This window comes from Heterodontus francisci, chromosome 2 (genome assembly GCF_036365525.1).
Source record: "Heterodontus francisci isolate sHetFra1 chromosome 2, sHetFra1.hap1, whole genome shotgun sequence".
In the NCBI taxonomy this organism is placed as follows: domain Eukaryota; kingdom Metazoa; phylum Chordata; class Chondrichthyes; order Heterodontiformes; family Heterodontidae; genus Heterodontus; species Heterodontus francisci.
In genome coordinates this window covers 128,563,144-128,588,175 of record NC_090372.1, presented here as the reverse complement: position 1 = coordinate 128,588,175, position 25,032 = coordinate 128,563,144, and the positions used below count along the sequence as shown (strand labels likewise).

Sequence of the window (25,032 nt, the reverse complement as noted above, 5' to 3'; positions counted from 1 at the left end):
CTCCTGTAAACTTTATAATCAGGTATATTTAGTTCCCAGTCCTGACCATCCTGCAGCCACGTCTCCGTATTAGCCACATCATAATCTTCCATTTGAATTTACGCCTGCAGCTCATCTAGTTTATTCCTTACACTCTGTGCATTTGTATATAGAACTCTTATTTGGGCTATACCCCCTAACCTGTCCATTATTTCTCTCTTCTGGTTTAACCAGTATACTTCTTGCAGTTTGGTAACAATCAGCCTCACCACTAACCTGAAGTCCTACCTTCTCCTTTAACTTCCTCTTTTTCCATGCAACTGAACCCTCCCCCCCACTACTTAGTTTAAAGCCCTATCTACAGCCCTAGTTATGCGATTCGCCAGGACTCTGGTCCCAGCGGAACAGCTCCCTCCTTCCCCAGTACTGGTGCCAATGTCCCACGAATTCAATAAAAGCAAAATACTGCGGATGCTGGAAATCTGAAACAAAAACAAGAAATGCTGGAATCACTCAGCAGGTCTGGCAGCATCCGTGGAAAGAGAAGCAGAGTTAACGTTTCGGGTCAGCGACCCTTCTTCGGAACTGAAGGGTCTTCTGAAGAAGGGTCGCTGACCCGAAACGTTAACTCTGCTTCTCTTTCCACAGATGCTGCCAGACCTGCTGAGTGATTCCAGCATTTCTTGTTTTTGTCCCACGAATTCAAACCCATTTCTCCCACACCAATCTTTGAGCCACACATTTTACCTCTTTAATCTTATTGACCCTTTTCCAATTTTCTCGTCGCTCAGGAAGTAATCTGGAGATTACTACCTTTTTGGTTCTGCTTTTTAATTTAGCCCCGAGCTGCTCATATTCCCTCAGCAGAACCTCTAACCTCATTCTACCTATATCGTTGGTACCTATGTGGACCACGACAACTGGATCTTTCCCCTCGCACTCCAAGTTCCTCTGCAGCCCAGATGAGCTATCCCGAACCCGGGCACCAGGTAGGCAACAGAGCCTTCGGGACTCTCGATCCTGGCCACAGAGAACAGTGTCTATGCCCCTAACTATACTATCCCCGATTACGACTACATTTCTCTTTTCTGCCCCCACTTGAATGGCTCTCTGTACCACAATGCTGTGGTCAGTTTGCTCATCCTCCCTACAGTCCCTGCTCTCGTCCACACAGGGAGCAAGAATCTCAAACCTGTTGGACAACAACAATGGCTGAGGCTTCTGCAGCACTACCTCCTGGATCCCTCTACCTGCCTCACTCATAGTCACACCCTCCTGTCCCTGACCACTGGCCGAATTCAAGGTAGTTAATCTGAGGGCTGTGACTGCCTCCTGAAACACAGCATCCAGGTAACTCTTCCCCCTCCCTGATGTGTCGCAGTGTCCGAAGCTCAGACTCCAGCTCATCAACTCTGAGCCGGAGTTCCTCGAGCAGCCAACACTTGCTACAGATGTGTTCACCAGGAACCACAATGGGGTCCACCAGCTCCCACATCATGCAGTTACAACACATCACCTGGTCCTGCATCTCTATTTTATATCATTAGATTTTAATTTGTTATTTAAATTTCCGACTGGTCTTTAGTTTTTTTTTAAACCGCTTTAGTCTTTAGTTTATATACTGATAAATCAATCAAGTCTTACTCTATGTTGATTCAATTAAAAACTTAACCTGAATGCTGACCCCAGCTGCTTTCTGTTTCCCTGCTCTCATTGTTCAATGTGACGTCACTGATTTTTTTTTTCCCCCTACTCCTCGGGATCCGCTCCTCTCTGTCTCTCTCCCACACAAACGTCCGGTCCTGCTGCTCCTCAGGCTCCACTCCTCTCTCCTCCACAGGTTTTTGGCACGCTTTTTATACCTCCGGTCCTGCTGCTCCTCGGGCTCCGCTCCTCTCTGCCTCCTGGTGCAGCGTAGACACAAGGCATATTCATGGAATTTTCCACACATGTACCCCACTCCCACACTGGTTACATGTGTACACAAATATTGTATATGCAATACAACCTTAGCATCAGTGCAAATTGCAACCACTTTACCCCAGTAGTAAAGTCGTATAGTGAATGGAGTTTTGCAACCCTTTGTTTTTATATATAGAACAGAGAACATAGAACATTACAGCGCAGTACAGGCCCTTCAGCCCTCGATGTTGCGCCGACCTGTGAAACCATCTGACCTACACTATTCCATTTTCATCCATATGTCTATCCAATGACCACTTAAATGCCCTTAAAGTTGACGAGTCTACTACTGTTGCAGGCAGGGCGTTCCACGCCCCTACTACTCTCTGTGTAAAGAAACTACCTCTGACATCTGTCCTATATCTATCACCCCTCAACTTAAAGCTATGTCCTCTCATGTTTGCCATCACCATCCGAGGAAAAAGGCTCTCACGATCCACCCTGTCCAACCCTCTGATTATCTTATATGTCTCTATTAAGTCACCTCTTCTCCTCCTTCTCTCTAACGAAAACAACCTCAAGTCTCTCAGCCTTTCCTCATAAGACCTTCCCTCCATACCAGGCAACATCCTAGTAAATCTCCTCTGCACCTTTTCCAAAGCTTCCACATCCTTCCTATAATGCGGTGACCAGAACTGCACGCAATACTCCAGGTGCGGCTGCACCAGAGTTCTGTACAGCTGCAGCATGACCTCGTGGCTCCGAAACTCGATCCCCCTACTAATAAAAGCTAACACACCATATGCCTTCTTAACAGCTCTATTAACCTGGGTGGCAACTTTCAGGGATTTATGTACCTGGACACCAAGATCTCTCTGCTCATCTACACTACCAAGAATCTTCCCATTAGCCCAGTATTCTGCAATCCTGTTACTCCTTCCGAAGTGAATCACCTCACACTTTTCCGCATTAAACTCCATTTGCCATCTCTCAGCCCAGCTCTGCAGCTTATCTATGTCCCTCTGTAACCTACAACATCCTTCGGCACTATCCACAACTCCACCGACCTTCGTGTCATCCGCAAATTTACTAACCCACCCTTCTACACCCTCATCCAGGTCATTTATAAAAATGACAAACAGCAGTGGCCCCAAAACAGATCCTTGCGGTACACCACTAGAAAGTATACTCCAGGATGAACATTTACCATCAACCACCACCCTCTGTCTTCTTTCAGCTAGCCAATTTCTGATCCAAAGCACGAATTCACCTTCAATCCCATACTTCTGTATTTTCTGCAATAGCCTACCGTGGGGAACTTTATCAAACGTCTTACTGAGATCCATATAGACCACATCCACGGCTTTACCCTCATCCACCTGTTTGGTCACCTTGTCAAAAAACTCAATAAGGTTTGTGAGGCACGACCTACCCTTCACAAAACCTTGCTGACTATCTCTAATGAACTTATTCTTTTCAAGATGATTATAAATCCTATCTCTTATAACCTTTTCCAACATTTTACCCACAACCGAAGTAAGGCTCACAGGTCTATAATTACCAGGGCTGTCTCTACTCCCCTTCTTGAACAAGGGGACAACATTTGCTATCCTCCAGTCTTCCGGCACTATTCCTGTCGACAATGATGACATAAAAATCAAGGACAAAGGCTCTGCAATCTCCTCCCTGGCTTCCCAGAGAATCCTAGGATAAATCCCATCTGGCCCAGGGGACTTATCTATTTTCACACTTTCCAAAATTGCTAACACCTCCTCCTTGTGAACCTCAATCCCATCTAGCCTAGTAGTCTGTATCTCAGTATTCTCCTCGACAACATTTTCTTTCTCCACTGTAAATACTGATGAAAAATATTCATTTAACACTTCCCCTATCTCCTCCGATTCCACACACAACTTCCCACTACTATCCTTGATTGGCCCTAACCTATCTCTAGTCATTCTTTTATTCCTGATATACCTATAGAAAGCCTTAGGGTTTTCTTTGATCCTATCCGCCAATGACTTCTCGTGTCCTCTCCTTGCTCTTATCTCTCCCTTTAGATCCTTCCTGGCTAGCTTGTAACTCTCAAGCGCCCTAACTGAGCCTTCATGTCTCATCCTAACATAAGTCTTCTTCTTCCTCTTGACAAGCTCTTCAACTTCTTTAGTAAACCACGGCTCCCTCGCTCGACAACTTCCTCCCTGCCTGACAGGTACATACTTATCAAGGACACGCAGTAGCTGCTCCTTGAATAAGCTCCACATTTCGATTGTGCCCATCCCCTGCAGTTTCCTTCCCCATCCTACGCATCCTAAATCTTGCCTAATCGCATCATAATTTCCTTTCCCCCAGCTATAATTCTTGCCCTGCTGTATATGCCTGTCCCTGCCCATCGCTAAGGTAAACCTAACCGAATTGTGATCACTATCACCAAAGTGCTCACCAACTTCTAAATCTAACACCTGGCCGGGTTCATTACCCAGTACCAAATCCAATGTGGCATCGCCCCTGGTTGGCCTGTCTACATGCTGTGTCAGAAAACCCTCCTGCACACACTGGACAAAAACAGACCCATCTAAAGTACTCGAACTATAGTATTTCCAGTCAATATTTGGAAAGTTGAAGTCCCCCATAACCACTACCCTGTTACTCTCGCTCCTGTCAAGAATCATCTTTGCAATCCTTTCCTCTACATCTCTGGAACTATTTGGAGGTCTATAGAAAACTCCCAACAGGGTGACCTCTCCTCTCCTGTTTCTAACCTCGGCCCAGACTACCTCAGTAGACGAGTCCTCAAACGTCCTTTCTGCCGCTGTAATACTTTCCTTGATTAACAATGCCACACCCCCCCCCCCTTTTACCCTCTTCTCTGTTCTTAGTGAAACATCTAAATCCCGGAACCCGCAACATCCATTCCTGTCCCTGCTCTACCCATGTCTCTGAAATGGCCACAACATCGAGATCCCAGGTACCAACCCATGCTGCAAGCTCACCCACCTTATTCCGGATGCTCCTGGCGTTGAAGTAGACACATTTTAAACCAAGCTCTTGCTTGCCAGTGCCCTCTTGTGTCCTTATAACCTTATCTCTGTCCTCACTACTCTCAACATCCTGCACACTGGAACTACAATTTCGGTTCGCATCCCCCTGCTGAATTCGTTTAAACCCCCCCCGAAGAGCACTAGCAAATCTCCCCCCCCAGGATATTGGTACCCCTCTGGTTCAGGTGAAGACCATCCTGTTTGTAGAGGTCCCACCTACCCCAGAAAGAGCCCCAATTATCCAGGAAACCAAAACCCTCCCTCCTACACCATCCCTGCAGCCACGTGTTCAACTCCTCTCTCTCCCTATTCCTCACTTCGCTAGCACGTGGCACGGGCAACAACCCAGAGATAACAACTCTGTTTGTTCTCGCTCTAAGCTTCCACCCTAGCTCCCTGAATTTCTGCCTTAAAGCCCCATCTGTCTTCCTACCTATGTCGTTGCTGCCTATGTGTACCACGACTTGGGGCTGCTCCCCCTCCCCCTTGAGGATCCCAAAAACACGATCCGAGACATCACGTACCCTGGCACCTGGGAGGCAACACACCAACCGTGAGTCTCTCTCGTTCCCACAAAACCTCCTATCTGTTCCCCTAACTATGGAGTCCCCAATGACTAATGCTCTGCTCCTCTTACCCCTTCCCTTCTGAGCAACAGGGACAGACTCTGCGCCAGAGACCTGTATCCTATTGCCTACCCCTGGTAAGTCGTCTCCCCCAGCAGTATCCAAAACGGTATACCTGTTGTTGAGGGAAACGGCCACAGGGGATCCCTGCACTGCCTGCTGGTTCCCTCTCCTTCCCCTGACGGTAACCCATCTGCCTTCTTCTTTTACCTGAGGTGTGACTGCCTCCCGATAACTCTTCTCAATAATCCCCTCCACCTCCCGAATGATCCGAAGTTCCTCCAGCTCCAGTTCCCTAACGCGGTCCTCGAGGAGCTGGAGCTGGGTGCACTTCCCGCAGATGCAGTCAGCAGAGACACCCTTGGCGACCCTTACATCCCACATTCTGCAGGAGGAACATTCAACTGCCTTAACCTCCATTCCCACTATTCTAAATTCCCAAGTTTTTAACCAATCACACGATAAAACAAGAAGAGAAATAGAAAAAGCCTTACCTTACCTACACACAACCGAGTCCTTTTTTTTGGTAAGAGGAGGAGGGCGGGTGGGAGACACTACAAGAGTAGTGTCTCGGGTTCAGAAACAGCCCAAATATATAGGTTTCTACTTACCCAGCAGTCCCTGCTCCACCGAAACTCCCGATGAAATTGACTTCCCAGCTGTTCACTCCTCGCTCGCAATGCCTGTGCTCCTGGAAAAGCTGCACAAGGTGTATCACTCATTCAGTAACTTTATGTAAATTGCTCTTTCATGCTCAAGGCGTGACCATATTAATTTTTTTGCCTCCAATCTGAACGACTTCATTTCCATACTTTGTTAATTTCTTTGCAGTGCTGGAATTGGTCGAACTGGTGTCCTTATTGCCATGGAGACGGCAATGTGTTTAATTGAAAACAGCCAACCTGTATACCCACTGGATATTGTTAGAACAATGAGAGACCAGCGAGCCATGATGGTGCAGACATCGGTAAGATTTGGATGATAAGTATGAAAGAATAATGAAGCTATTTATTTTCAAGCTAATGACTTATATTATAAATTTTGGCTACTTTCATCATCCCTCTCCCTCAGATACATGTATCAGACATTGTTTTATTTCCCTTTTTTATGCTCCATCTATACCATGCATCATTCACTGACTGAGAAGGTGAGCAGGCAACCTTCTTCTCTGACCTCATCAATTACTGTACCAAGTTGTTTTGAGATGTGCAAATGCTATGCAGATTTAGTCTCCTGACACTATATGGCAAATGTAAACTGCACTTCCTGAGCTGTTTGAATGGGGCGGGGGGGGAATGGAGAATCACATCAGAAGCGTCCACCCAGAAATCCAACATTGTGATGTCGGTTCCAGATTTAGTTAGCGAGGGGATATCACCAAGGTGGAATCGCTGCATCGACGGGAATGTATTTTACATTGCTTAGCACTTACTTTTAATACATTTGCATCTAATTCGTTGCGGGGGGGGCTTGGGATTAAGTGGTCAGCAGGCAGTGCCCACGTGCCTTTGGATTCCTGACTGTTAAAAGCTGGCAACACCAAGGCGAGAACCACTGTCTGTCTGCAGTGCTGTGCACTCTGCAAGGGGGGCCAGGGTCTTTGGTGCTTTGCAAGGGAGGGCTTGGGTTTTGGTGGCTGTGTTGGATAACCAAACTGTTGGGTGAAATGTTTGGTTGCCTATGCTGCTGGATGAGAGGGTTAGCTATCAGCAAGAGTGGGCACTAAGGGCTATCAGGGAATCTGCTGGAGAAAGCAGTTGGGAAAGGTAGGGTCATCTGTGGATCGACAGCGATCTGTTGGCCCACTGGTCACAGCATGGGTCTCATACACCCTGGTCCCCATGGCGTGATGCAGTGCCTGGAGAGGTGGGGCTAGAGAGGAACTTGCAGTGGGAGGGGGAGGATCAAGCTGTGGTCCATGTGGGTACCAATGACATAGATAGGACTAGGAAAGAAGTTCTGCTTCGGGACTATGAGCAGCTAGGGGCTAAATTTTAAAAAAACAGAACCTCAAAAGGTAATAATCGCTGGATTACTATCTGGGCCACAAGCGAATTTGCACAGGGTTAAAAAGATTAAAGAGTTGAATGCGTGACTCAAAGATCGGTATGGGAGAAATAGGTATTGATTCATGGGGCACTGGCACCAGTACTGGGGAAAGTGGAAGCTGTACCATTGGGACAGTCTACCCCTGAACTGTGCTGGGACATGTGTTCTGGCAAGTAGTATAAGTAGGGCTGTAGAGAGGGCTTTAAGCTTAAATAGTGGTGGGGGAGGGATCACATGAGGCGAGATGTGGGAAATTAAAGAGAAAGGACAAGGCAATACAGCAGGGTAACGATGTGGGTAATGATAACCAGAGTATGGCAGGAAGGGACAGAGCATACAAACTGAAGCGAGTACCAGCAGATAAGGACAGAGTTTGCAAGAATGGTAAAAAGACAGAATGAAAAGCTGTGTATCTGTGGGCAGCATTTGTAACAAAACTGATAAATTGATAGCACAAAGAGAAATAAATAGGTATGATCTGAGCCATTTCAGAGACATATTTGCATGGTTACCAAGGTTGGGACCTAAATATTCAAGGGTATTTGACATTTCAGAAGGACAGGAAGCTAGGAAAAGCTGGTGGGGTAGCTCCGTTCATTAAGGATGACATTAGTTCAGAAGATCAAGATGTAGAATCAGTTTGGGTACAGATAAGAAATAGCAAAGCTAAGAAATCACACGTGTGAGTAGTTTATAAGCCCCCTAACAGTTGCCACACTGGGACAGAGTATATTGGAAGAATATATAGGAGTTTGCAAGTTCTCCCTGTGACCGCATGGGTTTCCTCCCACATGCCAAATGTAAAAATTGTCCCTAGTGTAGGTAGGTGGTCGGAGAATTGAGGGAAAAATGGGATTAATGTAGGATTAGTTTAAATGGGTGGTTGATGGTCAGCATGGACTTGGTGGGCCAAAGGGCCTGTTTCAGTGCTGTATCTCTCGATGACTCTAAATAATGGGGGCTTGTAAAAAAGATACTGCAATAATCATGGGTCATTTTAATCTTCATATAGATTAGATGAATCACATTGGCAAAGGTAGTCTGGACGATGAGTTCATATAGAGTGAATTCAGGACAATTTCTTAGAGCAGCACATTCTAGTGCCAACCGGCGAGCAGGCTATTTTAGACCTGTTTTTTAAAAATTATTTGTTCCTGAGATATGGGTGTCGCTGGCTCGGGCAGCATTATTGCCCATCCCTAATTGCTCGAGAAGGTGGTGGTAAGCCGCCTTGAACCGCTGCAATCCCTGGAGTGTAGGCACACCCACAGTGCTGTTCGGAATGGAGTTCCAGGATTTTGACTCACCCTCCTGACTTGTGCCTTGTAAATGGTGGACAAGCCTTGGAGAACAGGAGATGAGTTACTTGCTGCAGAATTCCTAACCTCTGACCTGTTCTTGTAGCCACAGTATTTATGTGGCTGGCCCAGTTCTATCTCTGGTCAATGGCAACGCCCAGGATGTTGATAGTGGGGGATTCAGCGATCGTAACGCCATTGAATTTCAAGGGGAGATGGTTAGATTATCTCTTGTTTGATATGGACATCGCCTGGCACGAATGTTACTTGCCACTTATCAGTCTAAGCCTGGATATTGTCCAGTTCTTGCTGCATCTGGACATGAGCTGCTTCATTATCTGAGGAGTCACGAATGGTGCTGAACATTGCACAAACAAACATCCCCACTTCTGACCTTATGATTGAAGAAGCAGCTGAAGATAGTTGGTCCTAGGATAATGAGACAAGATTAATTAATGACCTCATTGTAAAAGGAGCTTCTAGGAAACAGTGATCATAACATGAAAGAATTTCATATTCAGTTTGAGGGTGAGAAGTATAGGTCTAAGACTAGTGTCTTAAACTTAAAGGCAATTACAAGGGTATGAGGACAGAGTTTGCTAAAGTGAACTGGGAAAATAGGTTAAAAAGGTAGGACAGTAGAGAAGCAGTGGCAGATATGAGATATTTCATAATTCTCAGCAAAGATATATTCCATTGAGAAAGAAAGACTGGTGCATCCTTTTCATTGTGGCTAACTAAGGAAGTTAAGGATGGTATCAAATTGAAAGAAAAAGCATACAATGTTGCAAAGAAATAAAAAGAAGAAATGCTGGAAATACTCAGCAGGTCTGGCAGCATCTGTGGGGAGAGAAACAGAGTTAATGTTTCAGGTCAGTGACCCTTCACCAGAACTGACAAATATTAGAAATGTAAAAGGTTTTAAGCAAGTAAAGCAGGGGTGGGGTCAGAGATAACAAGAGGTGTTGAAAGGACAAGGTCACAGAGAAGGTCATGGAACAAAGGCAAAAGGATGATAATGGTGTTGTGAAAGACAAAGCATTAGTACAGAGAGGGTGTCAATTGACAGTGAAATGAACAGCCCCTTAATGCTGCAAAGATATGTGGTAAGTCAGAAGATTGGACAGATTTTAGAAACCAGCAAAGAATGACTTTAAAAAAAAAAGGGACAGAGAAATTAGAGTATGAGAGAAAGCTAGCTAGAAATAGAAAAATGGATAGCAAGAGTTTCTGCAAGTATTTGAAAAGGAAAAGAGTAACTAAAATGAGCATTGATCCCTTAGAGGATGAGACTGGGAATTAATAATGGAAAACAAGGAAATGGCAGAAGCGTTGAACAGGTATTTTGTGCCTGTCTTCACTGTAGAAGACACAAGTAATATCCCAAGTATACTTGAAAATCAAGAGGTAAAAGGGAGGGAAGAACTTGAAACAATCACTATCACTTGGGAAATGATGCTGGGAAAACTATGAGAACTAAAGGCTGACAAGTCCCTGGACCTGATGACTTGTATCCTAGGGTCTTAAAAGAAGTGGCTGCAGAAATAGTAGATGCATTGGTTATGATCTTCCAAAATTCCCTAGATTCTGGAAAAGTCCCAGCAGATTGGAAAATCACAGATGTTATACCTCTATTCAGGAAAGGAGGGAGACAGAAAGCAGGAAACTATAGGCCAGTTAGCCTAACATCTGTCATAGGAAAAATACTAGAATCCACTATTAAAGGAGATAATAGGGCATTTAGAAAATCATAATGCAGTCAGGCAGAGCCAACATGGTTTTGTGAAAGGGAAATCATGTTTGACTAATTTATTAGAGCTCTGAGGAAATAGCAAGCAAGGTCGATAAAGGGGAACCCGTAGATGTGGTGTACTTGGATTTCCAAAAGGCATTCAATAAGGTGCCACATCAAAGATTACTACACAAAATATGAGCTTATGGTGTAGGGGGTAACATTAGCTAACCAATCCTCTATCCATGCTAACATGAAGCAGAGAGTAGGGATAAATGGGTCATTTTCGGGTTGGTAAGCCGTTACTAGTGGACTGTCACAGGGATCAGTGCTGGGGCCTCAACTATTTACAATCTATATCAATGACTTGGATGAAGGGGCTGAATGTCTGGAAGCTAAATTTGCTGATGACAAAGATAGGTAAGAAAGTAAGCTGTCAAGAGGACAGAGTCTATAAAGGGATTTAGGTAGGTTAAGTGAGTGGATGCTGAGAGGGCGTTTCCCCTTTTGGGGAAGTCTAGAACTAGGGGGCACAGTTTAAAAATTAGGGGTCTCCCATTTGAGACTTAAATGAACAGAAATTTTTTTCTGAGGGCCATTAGTCTGTGGAATTCTCTTCCCCAGAGAGCAGTGGAGGCAGAGTCATTGAATATATTCATGGCAGAGTTAGATAGATTTTTGATTGACAAGTTATGGGGGACAAACAGGAAAATTGAGTTTTTCCACAATCAGATCATCCATGATTGAATGGCAGAGCAGGCTCAAGGGGCCGAACAGCCTACTTCTGTTCCTAATTCTTGTGTTCTGCCCGTGAAGCTCCACAATGAGAGCAACAGCAGTCGACCGTGCCAAGGATAGCCCATCTGCACCGGGGAGTGTACCAGACTCTAATCAGCTACCTGCAAATGTCCAAGTGGCATTGTCAGCAAAGAGTACACCTCTCCAGGGAGATACCAATGCCTTGTTCAAGAGGACTGGTGACTGTGTGTACTACTGGACCGACCCTGACAGTCAGGCGGAGAGAGCCATTGGATTCGGAGCCATCTCTAGATTTCCTTGGGTCCACAGATTGTACGCATGTGGGCATCAAGGCTCCAACGAGCCAGCCAGCTGCTTTCATCACCAGAAAGGGCTTCCATTTAATCAGCTTTCAACTGGTCTGTGACCAAAGGTGTTTCCTGCAAATGTGTGCCAGCTTCCCGGTAAGCAGCCACGACTTCGACATACTTCGCCAGTCCCAGGTGCAACAGTTTTTCAGGCTTCCCATTCACCTTCAGGGGTGGACTTTTGGGGACAAGGGGTACCCATTGAAGACTTGGCTACGGACGCCTGTGAGGAACCCTCACACTGCAGTGGAGGAGAGCTACAGCATTTGCCACAGTTCCACCCAGGCGGCCATTGGGCTGCTGAAGATGCGATTCTGTTAGTGGTCTGCTGTGCTCTGAACAATCTAGAACTGCAGATGAGGGAGGCCTTGCATGATGACATGACTGAGCGGCACTCCTCCACCGATGAAGACGCGGAGGAGGGAGATGAGCAGGCAGCACTGGATGTTGAATCCCTTGCACTGGAGGCCAGGCAGATTGAGCGACGGGCCAAGGAGGCAAGAGACACAGTCTCGTACTTAGCTACTTCCAGCCGCCCTGATGGGCATTGAGTAAAAACAATAGACTCGCCGTAATTCATGCAGTTTGTGTCCTCTTTGCTATTTGTGCTTAATGCCTAGCACCCAGCTGAGCCATGCGCAAGTGCCCATGGAAGACAATATTCAAATGAGGGCTGTGCCTACATTGACAGTCCATTAAGAGGGAAGGGGGAAGTCAGCAGCTCACAATTAAATGTATGATAGAATAATTACTTTTATACAATGAAAGTTAATGTCTTGAACAAAAGAACTTTGTGATGCAGCACATGTCAAATTTCAAACACCCGTGAACCTCCCTGTGTGTCTAGGTGCTTTTCTTTATACGCTTACAAGTGCTTCTGAGGTGTGAACACATTGCTAGCAGCTGGGCTGGAGGCAGGCTACTGATCAGGCTGCCCCTTGGCCGATGACGACCTTTGGCTGCCTGAGGGTTTCTTGCACTGGAGCTGGGCTTACTGACATAGGAGCCGAGGAGCAGGTGTCAACACACAGCATCCTGAGAGACCCCCAGCTGTGGAGGTCAACCTTTTCTCCTCCCTTTCAAGACTCACTTGAACCTCCTTGCGCACCAGAGAAGGACAAGGAGTGGGAGAAAACTGTTGGTGCCTGGTCCTTCTCTCATGGCCAAGGCAATGGTGTGCAGGTCCATATGCTTTCGTGGGATATGGCTCCCCATGCGGGTCGCCAACCTCTTGATGAAGGGAGTCGTGCGCTCACATGCCTAAGATTTGCACTCATGTCATGGATAGACTCCTCCATTGTCCACTCATGGTTGCACATTTCCTCTGGCATCTTAGCAGATGTTGCTGTACTCCTCTCTGCAACTCCAGCACATCCTGTGATGTCGATACCAGAAACTATTCATCACCCTGGGGTTCAGCATGGGACCTGGCCATCCACAGTGCTCTGATTGTCAGAGGCCTCAGCTGTCTCAGCCTCAGCCAGCTGCTCGGGTGCATGTGCAATGCTCTCACCAGCTTCTGACCCTGATTCTAATGCCAACTGGTTACCCAAGGAGAGAGTATCTGCGCTGGTAGAAGGTGTAGGAGAGTCATCGGACGGTGCATCCTCTGAATGCTCCTCCTCAGGAGATAGATGGCTGTCCTTCGGAGTGAGGTTCCTGTGGACCTGCATGAAACAAATGCGTGGGTTAGGCTGTGCATTTCTTGTGATGCCAACCATATATGAACTGGGTCTCCAAGTGACCTGTATGACGATGGAAGCCAATCCTCTCTCTGCATGGGTACTCCAATCTCTCCATCATACACGGAGCAGCTGCCCTATGACCCTGCCAATTCTAATGCCTCTTCCTCTGCTGTAGCAAGAGGCTGAAGATTTGGTATGTCTCCGCCAGTCTGGGCTGTCTCCCTCCTGATTTCTTGTCCTGCAAGTGGAAAGAGAGAGATAATCATTTGCAGAGAGATCAACATGACAGTTCTGCTAGTGGTAGCCCCTCGTCCTCTACTGGGGTATCACAAAGCTTGTGCTCCCATCCGCTCTCAGCGGAGTTAATAGGGGGAGTTGTGAAAGAAGGTGATCTGTGGCTGAGATACAGCCATGCATCTGTCAGGATGAGGTGATGTCTAACCCGCCCTGCCCCCGCCATTGCACTTGTAGTGCCTCCCTCCCCATGTACCTCATCCTCCTGCATAGCCACTTGCAACGACTCAAAAGGAGAGGGGTATGGAGCACTCATCTTGGCAGAACGCAGGAGGTCGTTGACCACCTTCCTGGGGGTGATCCCATGGCTGCAGACCTCCTCAGCGATCTCCATCCAGGCTTGCTTGGTCAGGCGGGAGGACCTCTTGACATCGCTGGGGGAAGTCGACCTCCTGCCATTCGCTTGCAGCCTGGTGGAGAATCTCAAGGGAGGCATCGCTAAACTGTGGAATCACCCTCTGCCTTCCTGCAGGGTCTGCCTCAGTGGGGTGGGTGGTCCAGAGTCACTAATACGGGTCTCTGTTTTGACGAACTAGCAGCAAGAATGCAAGGAAGCAATACAAGTAGCGCTGCAGGGTTTTAAATATTGCACCAGCCCCTGCTCTGGAACCAAAGAAGGGTCACTGACCCAAAACATTAACTCTGCTTCTCTTTCCACAGATGCTGCCAGACCTGCTGAGTGGTTCCAGCAATTCTTGTTTTTAATCCCAAAGCCTATCTGCCTTTCTCTGTCTCCTTCTTTAAGATACACCTTAAAACCCACCTACTGGCCAAGCTTTTGATCACCAGTTCTAATATCTCCTTATGTTGCTGTCAAATTTTGTTTGATAATGCTCCTGTGAAGCTAATTGGGATATTTCACTACTTTAAAGGCACTATACAAATGCAAGTTATTATTGTTGTAGTAGTACACCTCCACACAAGAATAAAAGCCACCACTACAACACTGGATCCCGACTGAGGCTCAGGAGCAGGAACTTCCAGTTAGGGATGCCTACTTCAATCCATCGTTTGCTTTTTATGGGGTGCATGGAATATGTGCCCTAACCTAGAAAAAAGTTATTTTTCTGGGGGGTTCTACCAGTCTCCTGCCAGAATTTTTCAAGTTGTTGCTGATGGATTTCACCTGGCTCTGCCTCTCCCAACTGCTATCTAAATCTTCATTGAAATATTTTACAACCTAAACTTCAGTTTTCTGATGCTGTCCTTGTACAGCCTCCTAAGGCGACTTATTATCCAGAATGCCAGAGCTCACATCTTCAAGCACACAAGTTCTCAACCCCTTATTATGTTTATCCTTGGCAAACCTCACTGGCTCATTAGGGCTAATTTTCCTTCACAGGAAGCCCACCCAGCAAAAGCGCATACCAGAATTCCTAGCATCTGCTGCATGCATAGTTCCAAGCATTTAAAATAATGTTTGGAAAGTTCTGTACAGCGTGCACCAGAATCTCCCATAATCAATCTTGGCAGATGAACTCCCAACCAGAAGCACAAAGTCAGAAAATTACAGCTCCTGTGCCTGTTAATGGGTTTAAAAGTCCTTGTCCTAGCCTTCAAAATCACTAAGACCTTACACTATTACAGTGATCTCCAGCTATATAGCTCTCCATTTCTTCAATACCAGTTTGCAGCTCTTTCCCATTCTCTTTGGTCAATGGCTATGCTTTCAACCACTTTACTTATGCTTTTAGAAATCTCTCCCTGTACCTGTACACATTTCCACTTGCATCCCTATTTTCAAAAGCCTCCTAAGCAACCTTCTGTTTTACTGTGATTTCCCAAAGGAAGAAGGTCCACATTCTGTCACTTCTCACCAGCTGCTCGACAGAAGATGCCCAGAAATAGCTCAGATGTTGGGGATATTCGTTAACAAGGAGTAAGCCAATGATATCCATGATGGTGTATGATCTATGAACATCCACATAGGAATGGATTTTATTCTCTTGCACAACATCATTGGGCAATAGAGTTGTTAGGCATAGTTGGTAGAGCAAGTTTGGTGAAAAATCAGTAGTCTTCCTCAAATGGAGCCTATCCTTACATCTATGTTATGTGTGTATTATGACCAAGGCAGAAGGAGCGTACTGTCTCTAGTTCCACTTCTCCACAGGTCACAACATATATTTAAATAATTACCCAGTTACCAATACGGTCAATCACATACTCTACTTTTTAATCCCATTTACAATTGCAGGTCATCGGTTTTGGGTTATCCGGACGAGCCCCCAATTGTATGTTACGACCAAGGCGGGAGGAGTACACTCTTTCTCTAGTTCCACCTCTCCACAAATGCTCAGTTACCGATATGGCCAATCATATACTCTTTTTTATTTCAGAAAATACACCAACCAGGTTTAACAAACAAAATTATCAGTTTATTACAAAACAAGACTTATCCAACTAAGACGCAGAGCATTAACGCAGTTTGAAATATGAATGTAAATAGCTATTCTCTTCTATATACCCCAACACATGTGCGCACACACTGGTTAGATAAAAGAAATTTTCTCTGCAGAGTTTCACTTTATATTAAAAAAAAGTACTTTGTCCAAATACTTGTTAATTCTTGAAAAATGATATGGAATGATATCAGTTGTCCCTTTATTCTGGTGTCCCAAATACGTGTAGATGGCTGTCACTGGGATCTTTAACGTTGAGGACTAGTCTGGTAGGCTTTCCAAGAGAAAAACGGCATCAGGGATTTCAGCCGTCACACCGAACTCTGCTTTTCAGCGAGATGGAGAAAGGATGAGCTGGTGTCTTCTCTCTCAGCAGGCTGACCTCCAACTAACTCAAAACAGTATTCAAAAATGAAACCCACTCTTGAGCACCATAAATTTTGGCATGTCACTTATAAACAACTCCCATCGACAGAAGGCACCTGTTTACTTAGTTGAAGATATGACATCCAGTAAATGTTCTTTTTAAACAGAAAGTTCAAGTCCCAATGTCCTCGGTGACACTTTTTTTAAAAAAAGTCCAACATCTGTGGAATCTCCCCAGTCTTCCAGATGAATCCATCTCCACAATTCTAACACATGAGTCCTCAAATATTAAAAAATGGAAGCACCTTCATAAAATTATGATTTTTTTGTATGGGACAGGTATACTGCACTGAAGTGTTGGCCTAGATTTTGTGCTCCAGATCTAAACTGGATCTTGAACCCACATTGCAGAAAGTAGTACCATTCTCTCAAAGCTACAGTGAATTTTCCAGATCATTGAAAAATTTGTCTAGAGATGTCAGAAGAGTTTTGTTATGAGGCAGTCCAGCCTCCCAGTTGTATTGAGGAAGAATGTGTCAGTTTGGCATCTGCCAAGACTGATGACTGCAGAAGTGCCAACCTCACTCATTCATTAACTGGAGTGATTTTTAGAGAACCTTAGGGATTTTGAAGTGAAAGTTTTACTGCCTGGATAGATCTGGCGGAGCTCTGCTCAATGCCACTGAGAAAATATTACATCATAGTTGCTTTCTGTGCCCTTCACAACTTTGCTATTCAGAAAAGGAACAGAATTGAAATCCCACAGGGAGGTGGAACCTGGCTGCTGTGGAGCCTGGGAAACATGGATCTGAGCTTCATGAGGATTAGGACCCAAAGGATTCTTCGTGTCATCGGCAATGGAAGTTCTTTAATCACTGCATCCCACCAGGCTTTATGCAAACTCCAAATACAAAACATCTGTCTTTGTGTCTCAATGTACAAGCATGCCACTGCATCCCAACCAGACCTTTCGATACCATATGATTCTGACCATGGTATATTATCCCTCCTTACCCAGCTTGATTTCACCAAGGCATTTGACATAGCGGATCACCAACCTCCAAGCCTTTCCAGCTTTGCAGGACTGCTGTCATTTGGTTTCATTCCACTCTATCTAAAACATATCCTGAGTGCAGCTAGCAATAACTTCTTTTGCCACTCCTGCATCACCACCTTTGGAGTCTCCAACGGTCTAGATTAACATCCACATGTACACGGATGACACCCAGCTCTCCCTCACAATCACCTGTCTTGATGCCTTTACTTTTTTGTGCTATAGGACTGCTTGTCCAACATCCAGTTTTTTTCATTTTACCTTCCTCCAATTCAACATCGGGAACACCAAAGCATTGTCTTCAGCCTTCACCACAAATCCCACTTCCTTATCGTCTATCTGCCACACTTTCAGGCTGAACCAGACTATCCTTAATCTCAGCACTTGTTTAACCATGAGCTGAGCTTCCGGCTCTAACTTCTCTCCATCTCCAAGTCCACTTATTTTGACTTCCACAACATTGACTGCCTCTGCCACTGAAACCATGCTTTTGTCAAAAATCAGACTTGACTACGTTAATACTGTCTTTGCTGGCCTCCTAGCCTTCACTCTACATAACCTTCATCGTGTCCAAATCTCTGCTATACATTATCTTATTCTACATTTCAGTCAGGTTTTAACCACCACCCTTTATATACACTGGTTCACTATCACACAATGCTTCAAATTTAAAATTTTCTCATCTTTAAATCCTTCCTTAGCCTTCTACCACCCTGTCTTGTATCCCTCTTCCATGAAAACTCCATTCTTCTAACTCCAGCTGCTTGTGCATCCCCTCCTCATCTCCACTAGTGGTAGTAAAGCTTTCAGCTCCCTGGATCTTGCTTTCTGGAATTCCTTCCCTAAACCTTTGAATTTTTCCAACTCTTTTCTTCAATACAAATGTTTTCAAAACTCATCTCTGACCATGCTTTTGGTCACCCCTTCTAAACTCTCCTTCCTGGCTCGGTTTATCTTCTATATTCCATCTGTGAAGCATCTTCAAGCATTCTTTGTGTTAAAGGTACTATATAATTGCAAATTGTTATTGTTGATAATCACTTCACTCTCAAAAATGTCAATGAATGACCAGTGATCACTCCAGTCAATTTACTTTTTCATAATTTTAATGAAACCACTTCATCATATACAAATACCCTAATCAGTGGGTAGTGGATAATACTGCTGGATTAGCATCGTTTATCTCTTGCACATAAATAAGACGATGTCAAACATTTCACTGAGAAATGTAATTGTTTCTGCATTCCAATAGTTCATTGTACAAACTACCTTAGTTAGTGGCAGCACAAAAATTGGGCAGTTATTACTACCTGAACAATAATGTGTTATTTGCTTATATTTGTAATGCATTTTTTACTGTAAAATAAAATACATTTGTTCTTCTCATTTATGTCTCCAGTGTCATCCTTTCTTCAAGAGCCAGTGGGGGTGAAATTCAACATAGGCAGGGGTGCAAAATGAGGCAGAGAGGACCAGCTGGCTATTATACACCCAGTCTAATTTTCCTTTTGATTAACCTCCATGGAAAGGAAAATCATGCAGAGTGTGTAACAACTGCTGAGCCATGGCTGCCTCATTTCGCAACCCCAGTGAAGTTGAATTTCACCCCAGTATTTCAAACACAGTTCATGCGTAAAGTGGGCTTTTCAAGATTATGGCTGTTCAGCCTATTGGATGAAGTTGTAACTGTTTTTGGAATATTCAGGCTAATTTGACGCTTGTTCCCTCACAATACTGTTATTATTCATGTGAAGAATATCCTACCTGATGTAATGAATGCTCAGTTAAGTAATGGTGTGCACATTATGCATTCAGTAAATCTACATTCAGAATAGTAGACTAGTTTAATGTGGTAAAAAGTAGATATATATAGCATATACAACAATGTGCACTGTATTTGCATTTATATTCATCGATATCACATGGTTACTCACTCATTTTCACAGACCTGTTATATCCATTTCAGATTTATCTTGCAACCATTTTGAGGTACACATTGCCTACAAAATATTCTGAAATGTTGAACGACTGTAGCTAGTTATTTTGACAGCTTTTAATAGAATTGTCAATAGATTTTCATTTTATGTCTTATCCTAAAATAATGGAATTGTTTTAATGCTACAATTTGCTTAGAGATAGTGGTTTGTAGTCAATGACTAGACAATATCAGTAAAATCATTGCCTTTAACCATTTGTATATTTTTATTAGCTAATGGTTATCCTTGTATGTTTTACTTTGACTTGATGAAAGTACATTTTAAACATTTAATTTTTTCCAGAATCAATACAAATTTACATGTGAAGCCATCCTACGTGTGTATGAGGAAGGTTTAATTCGACCATTGGAAGCATGCCAGGCTGCAAGTTAGTACTGCTGTTGGAGAATTTTGACTAAATTCTATGGATTGAAACAAATCTGAAAATAGAGTACTCATCTCAGTGCTTGGCCAGCTCCAAAAATCTAAGAGGAAACCTGCTAGATGGTTGAGCACGCCTGATGTCTGGCACTTTACACTGATGTTTAAATAAGGAATTTATCTGTATATCTTTGTTAAAGAGGCACCATCCTTTAGTATATTGTGTTTTCAAGTTATTAGTTTTATTTGTTGTTGGTCTGCCTTGTCAGTTCAACATATCTTTTCAACAAACTACTAAGGACCAGGCTGCACTTTGAAATAAAAAAGGCTGACAGCAGTTAAGTTTAATCCATGACAAACAAACACAGTATACAAGGGGCTCATTTATAAGCTAGAAATGCAGTGAACGTTGTTAAATGGTTCTGGTTAATGCTGCTAAATTTTTGTTCATTTAATCATCTGAAAGCTATTGGTTAAAAACAGTTAACTTCTCATTTAGGATTATTTATTTCTTTGGTTTCATCTCATTCATAGACCAAATATGCCTTTTATTCTATGTAATCAGAACAGCTTTGAACTGGAAAGCACTACAATTTTCTAATAACTACACTGTAGAACAGTACAGTATAACTTTATACAAAATACAGACTCAGTGTATAAACAAACGTATGCACAGCAGCTGTAGTTATATATTTGACCCTTCTGATTAGATTAAAATTTAATGAATTCTTCATACATTGTAAATAAGTGTCAAATAGTACAACACTAATATTGCAGTACAATTGATCCTTTCTAAAAGCTTCATACAAAATAGGGTGACCTGGTATCTGTTTTAATAGCAAGTCTGAATTTTGAATTCCAGCATTGACTTGGTGTTCAGACCTGTCTGTCCTCATAGGACATTTTATTTTTTAATAAGTTCTTAAAGGCCACAGAATGAAGTGCTGTTTGCTTTCAGACTGAGGGAATACATCATGGCACCAATCCCATCCACCCCACAGGACTAATACAATGTCAGTGTCTGGGACTTCTGGAACAAGGAGGAAACGGTGAAAAGTAATGTGATTCAGATTGTCAAATATGACATTAGGTTTATTCAGGCTAAATTAAATGTTTTGTAGGTTATATTTTTGAATATTTAAAATGTGGATATGAGAGGCTGTGGTTAACCAATAATTCTGAATGAGCTAAATCTGTAGTTTAGTTCAATGCATCATGGTTTTACTGGGCAATATATTGCAGTAGGTTTTAGGATGTGGTACCACATGCAAACAATTATCAAGTTTGAGAAAATTCTTCACCTTAGTGCTGTAATTTTGTACAATTTCACCTTACAATTCCAGTTCGTTGCATTTGTAACCAGATTCTTTGTTCAGTGGTTCTGTTGAGGAGAGCATTGTTAGGAGGTGAGGTCCCTGTTCCCATCTCTTATTTACCAAGTTTGAATCTCACTTTGTTAGCCAATCATAGGCAAGATTGGCTGACATGTTCAATGCTTCTGGCCAGGCTGAGCAGTGCTATTTAGATGAGATGCAGAAGAGTTGATTATAACACATGCCCCAATAAAACTGTGCCATGAAACACTGTGTACGCTACTGGTAAAAGGAAAAGCAGTTTGTAACTTTCATTGCTTCAGCTGTTTTAAAATACCATTTCATTTGATTTTTTAATTACTTGAATTGTAATTATTATACATAGTAATAGAATAAAGCAGTATTCTATGATGCTATTGTTATGAAAAAATAATGGTTTCACTGTAGGATTAGTGCCAATTAAAGACAAACATTTGTGACATGTCAATTTAAATAACTGATCTAAGTGCAGAGGTATATAACTGAAGATGTGCTGTACTGAACAACTTTACACAAAATCGACACAAATTCGCATTTCATCATTTCCATTGATAGTTTTCAAGAACCAAAACCTTATTCTAATGCTGCTCGGTGCTGCCTCAAAGCCCTAAATGATCCTGTGCCAGGTTTTGTAATTTGAAGGCGTACAGCTTATACAATACAGCTCTTGTAATTTACTCTGGGTATGGAGAAAGCATTACTATGCTGCAATCACTAGTTTGCCCTTAAGTACAATTATCTGTACATCTTGTTCTTCAGTATGTAAGTGTTATTTACTTGGAGTTTAAAATGTTGAAAGGCAGATGCACAATTCCTGCTGTGATATTTCAGAAAGTCTGTTCATAAACTGTGCAGCATGCTTGATTTGTAATATGTAATTTACTTGATTCCAACACTGTTTTTGACCCTTAAGCTACAGTTAGGTGTTAAAGGGAAACCAATTGGGCAGTGTGACTTACTACCACCTGACTGCTCTAACCTGATACCATTATCTCTTTGGCCGCTCTTCCCTCACCTGCCACATGCAAATACCAGCAGAGCCCAAGTTCATGATTCACTTTCTTTCTGTCCACCCCAGTCCCCGACTCTCTGGGAAAATCAGGTGTACCATGATGGTCGACCTGGGGCACCAACAGGAATAGACCTAGGTGCTCCCAGTGGAGGGAAAGGCCATCATAGAAGCCTCCTCTCCCCCTGGTCATTTACCTGTTGAAGACCTCAATCTCAGCCAATATCTCTAGTTAGTTAAAAATCCTATCTTCTAGACTCTATAGTCTGTTGTTGCACCAGTAGGTCTCTGTGGTTACAGGTAAGGATCCCTTTGGGAAACTACCATGAATACCTAATCAACCCTCGACCCCAGGAATTGGTCCAGGATAGTGGTAGCAGGTAATACTCTCAATCTTTAGAGACAGTATCGGGAAAACCCAGCTGGTGGTTTCTGATTCATTGTTTCTCCTATGGCAAGTCATTTTCTGGAATCTGCATTCCTTTTAACATAACTATGGCCTTTCATTCCTGATATTGTAATGAATTTTCAGTATATTCTTTCCATGAGTTTAATATCCTTCCTATAATTGTATGTTCAGAGCTGCATCCAATACTTCAACTGTGAAAAAACAAAATTCATCATAGTTACCTAGGAACAGGAGTAAGCTGTTTGGCCATTTAAAGCCTCTTCCATCATTCAATAAGTTCATGGCTGATATGTACTTCAACTCTCATATCCCTTTATATCCTTAGCTAATAAAAAAAAATCTATCATAGTCTTGAACATTTCAGTTGACCCTACATCCCTAGCCTTTGGGAGGGCGGGGCGGGGGGGGGGGGGGGGGGGGGGGAAGAGATTTCCATGACCTTTATGTGAAAAAGGGCTTCCTGATTTCACTCCTAAATGGCCTAACTCTAACTTTATTGTGCCCTTTTGTTCTAGATTCCCACAGAGGAAATAGTTTCTCTGATGTACCCTATCAAATCTCTTTAAGACCTCCATTTGATTGCCCTGCAACCTCTCAACTCACGAGTACACAAACCAACTCTGCACACTCTGTACGCATAATTGAACTTTTTAACCCTTATATCATTCTGGTGAGTCTACACTGTACCCCCTCTAAGAACTTATATTTACTGAGATTCAGTGCCCAAAACTGAACTCTGTACTCTGGAAGGGGTCTGTCCAGGGTTCTGTAAAATGAAATTACCTCAACTTTTTTATTCCAGTCTGTGATAAAGACCAATATGCTATTAGCCTATTTGATGACCCTTTGTTTTTGTATTCATTGTTTCTATGAAATAGAACCCCAATTTCTATTTGCCTTTTTGTAGCTTTTTCTACCAGCACTCCCATCTTGAGCTATCTATATACTCCTCTACCCATTTCTATTCCTACAATCTGATAATCTTATTTAGCACATATTTGCTTCCTGGTTCTTTCCTCAAAATACACATCACATTTCTCTGCATTTTCTCACTCCACTCACACCTTTATATCCCTGCTGCTACGTCTTGCATTCCTTACAGTTTACCATAATCCCTAATTTGGCATCATAAGCAAACTTTGATATCATTGCTCTTGTACCTATGTTAATATAATTTCAATAAATAGAAAATAGAAGAGGTCCCAACATATCTCTAGATGCCACACCGAGAAAAGACTAACAGTCCTATAATTTATTGGCTCATCTTTTCCTCTTCTATAGGAGTAGAGAATTTGTCGAACTCCAGCTTCTATTTACAAAAATATTTGGAAAACTATATTGAGTGCCTCATCTATCTCTTTAACAAACTTGTTCAGGATTCAAGAAGGCATACAATCTGGATACAGTGTACTCTATTTTCAGTCTCATTAACTGGTTTAATACTGTTCTTTTGTGTAATGCTTCATCCACATCCTTCTAAAATAATCCTAGTCACCTTTCTCTGTAACAAAGAAAAAACAATGTCTGATCTCCACCAGTTCCACATCTAAACTACTAGAAACTTGATAGCTCACGCAATTGAGGGCAAACTATTGATCTGGTTTGTAGAATGGTTGAGCAGAGAGTAGGGATAGTGGACAGGCACTCTAATTTAAAGGTCTGCAAAGGAAACCCGACCCGAGCCCAAGTGCCAGACTCGGAAGTACGACCTGACCAGAAACATGTTGTCGGGTCCTGTCGGGTAGCAGACCTTTACCCATGTACTGATGTAAAGGCCTGCTACCCGACCCTGATGGGTCCCGACGACGTGTCTGGTATGGGTTGGGTCAGACTTCTGGGTCCGGCATTTGGGCTCGGGTCAGGTTTCCTTTGCAGACTTTTACTCTGACAGGATATGACGAACAGCATCCCACAGGGATTTGTGTTGGGGACTCAACTATTCACTATTTATTAACAACTTAGATGGGGGATAGAGAGCCAGATATCCAAGTTTGCCAATGAAACAAAGGAGGCATTGTAAAGTGTAGACAGAAGCATAAAATTACAAAGAGGTACTGATAAATTAAGCAAATGGGTAAAACTGAGAAATAAATTTCAATATAGGTAAGTGTGAGGGCAACAACTTTGGACCTAAAAAGGATAGATCAGAGTACTTTCTAAATGGTGAAAAGCTAGAAGCAGCAGAGATCCAGAGACTTAAGGGCCCATGTATATAAGTCATTAAAATGTCATGGACAGGTACAAAAAATGTTTTGTTTTTTTTTAATTGGTGGAATGCTGGCCTTTATATCTAGGAGGACTAAAATACAAGGGGTTAGAAGTTGTGTTACAGCTATACAAAGCCCTGGTTAGACCAGGTACTACACCTTAG

General features: G+C 43.3%; 1 protein-coding gene across 9 annotated transcripts in view; it reads left to right on the top strand.

Moving 5' to 3' along the window:
- Window positions 1-23,039, top strand: part of LOC137346782 (tyrosine-protein phosphatase non-receptor type 3-like) — a 360,471-nt gene extending 337,432 nt beyond the window's left edge. For all 9 annotated transcript variants that reach the window (XM_068010672.1, XM_068010633.1, XM_068010662.1 and 6 more), the window contains 2 exons: window positions 6,380-6,515; window positions 19,814-23,039. In XM_068010672.1, coding sequence (XP_067866773.1) covers window positions 6,380-6,515; window positions 19,814-19,903 — 226 coding nt within the window. In that variant the 3' untranslated portion in view covers window positions 19,904-23,039. The remainder of the gene's footprint in view (window positions 1-6,379; window positions 6,516-19,813) is intronic.
- Window positions 23,040-25,032: the final 1,993 nt, after the last annotated feature.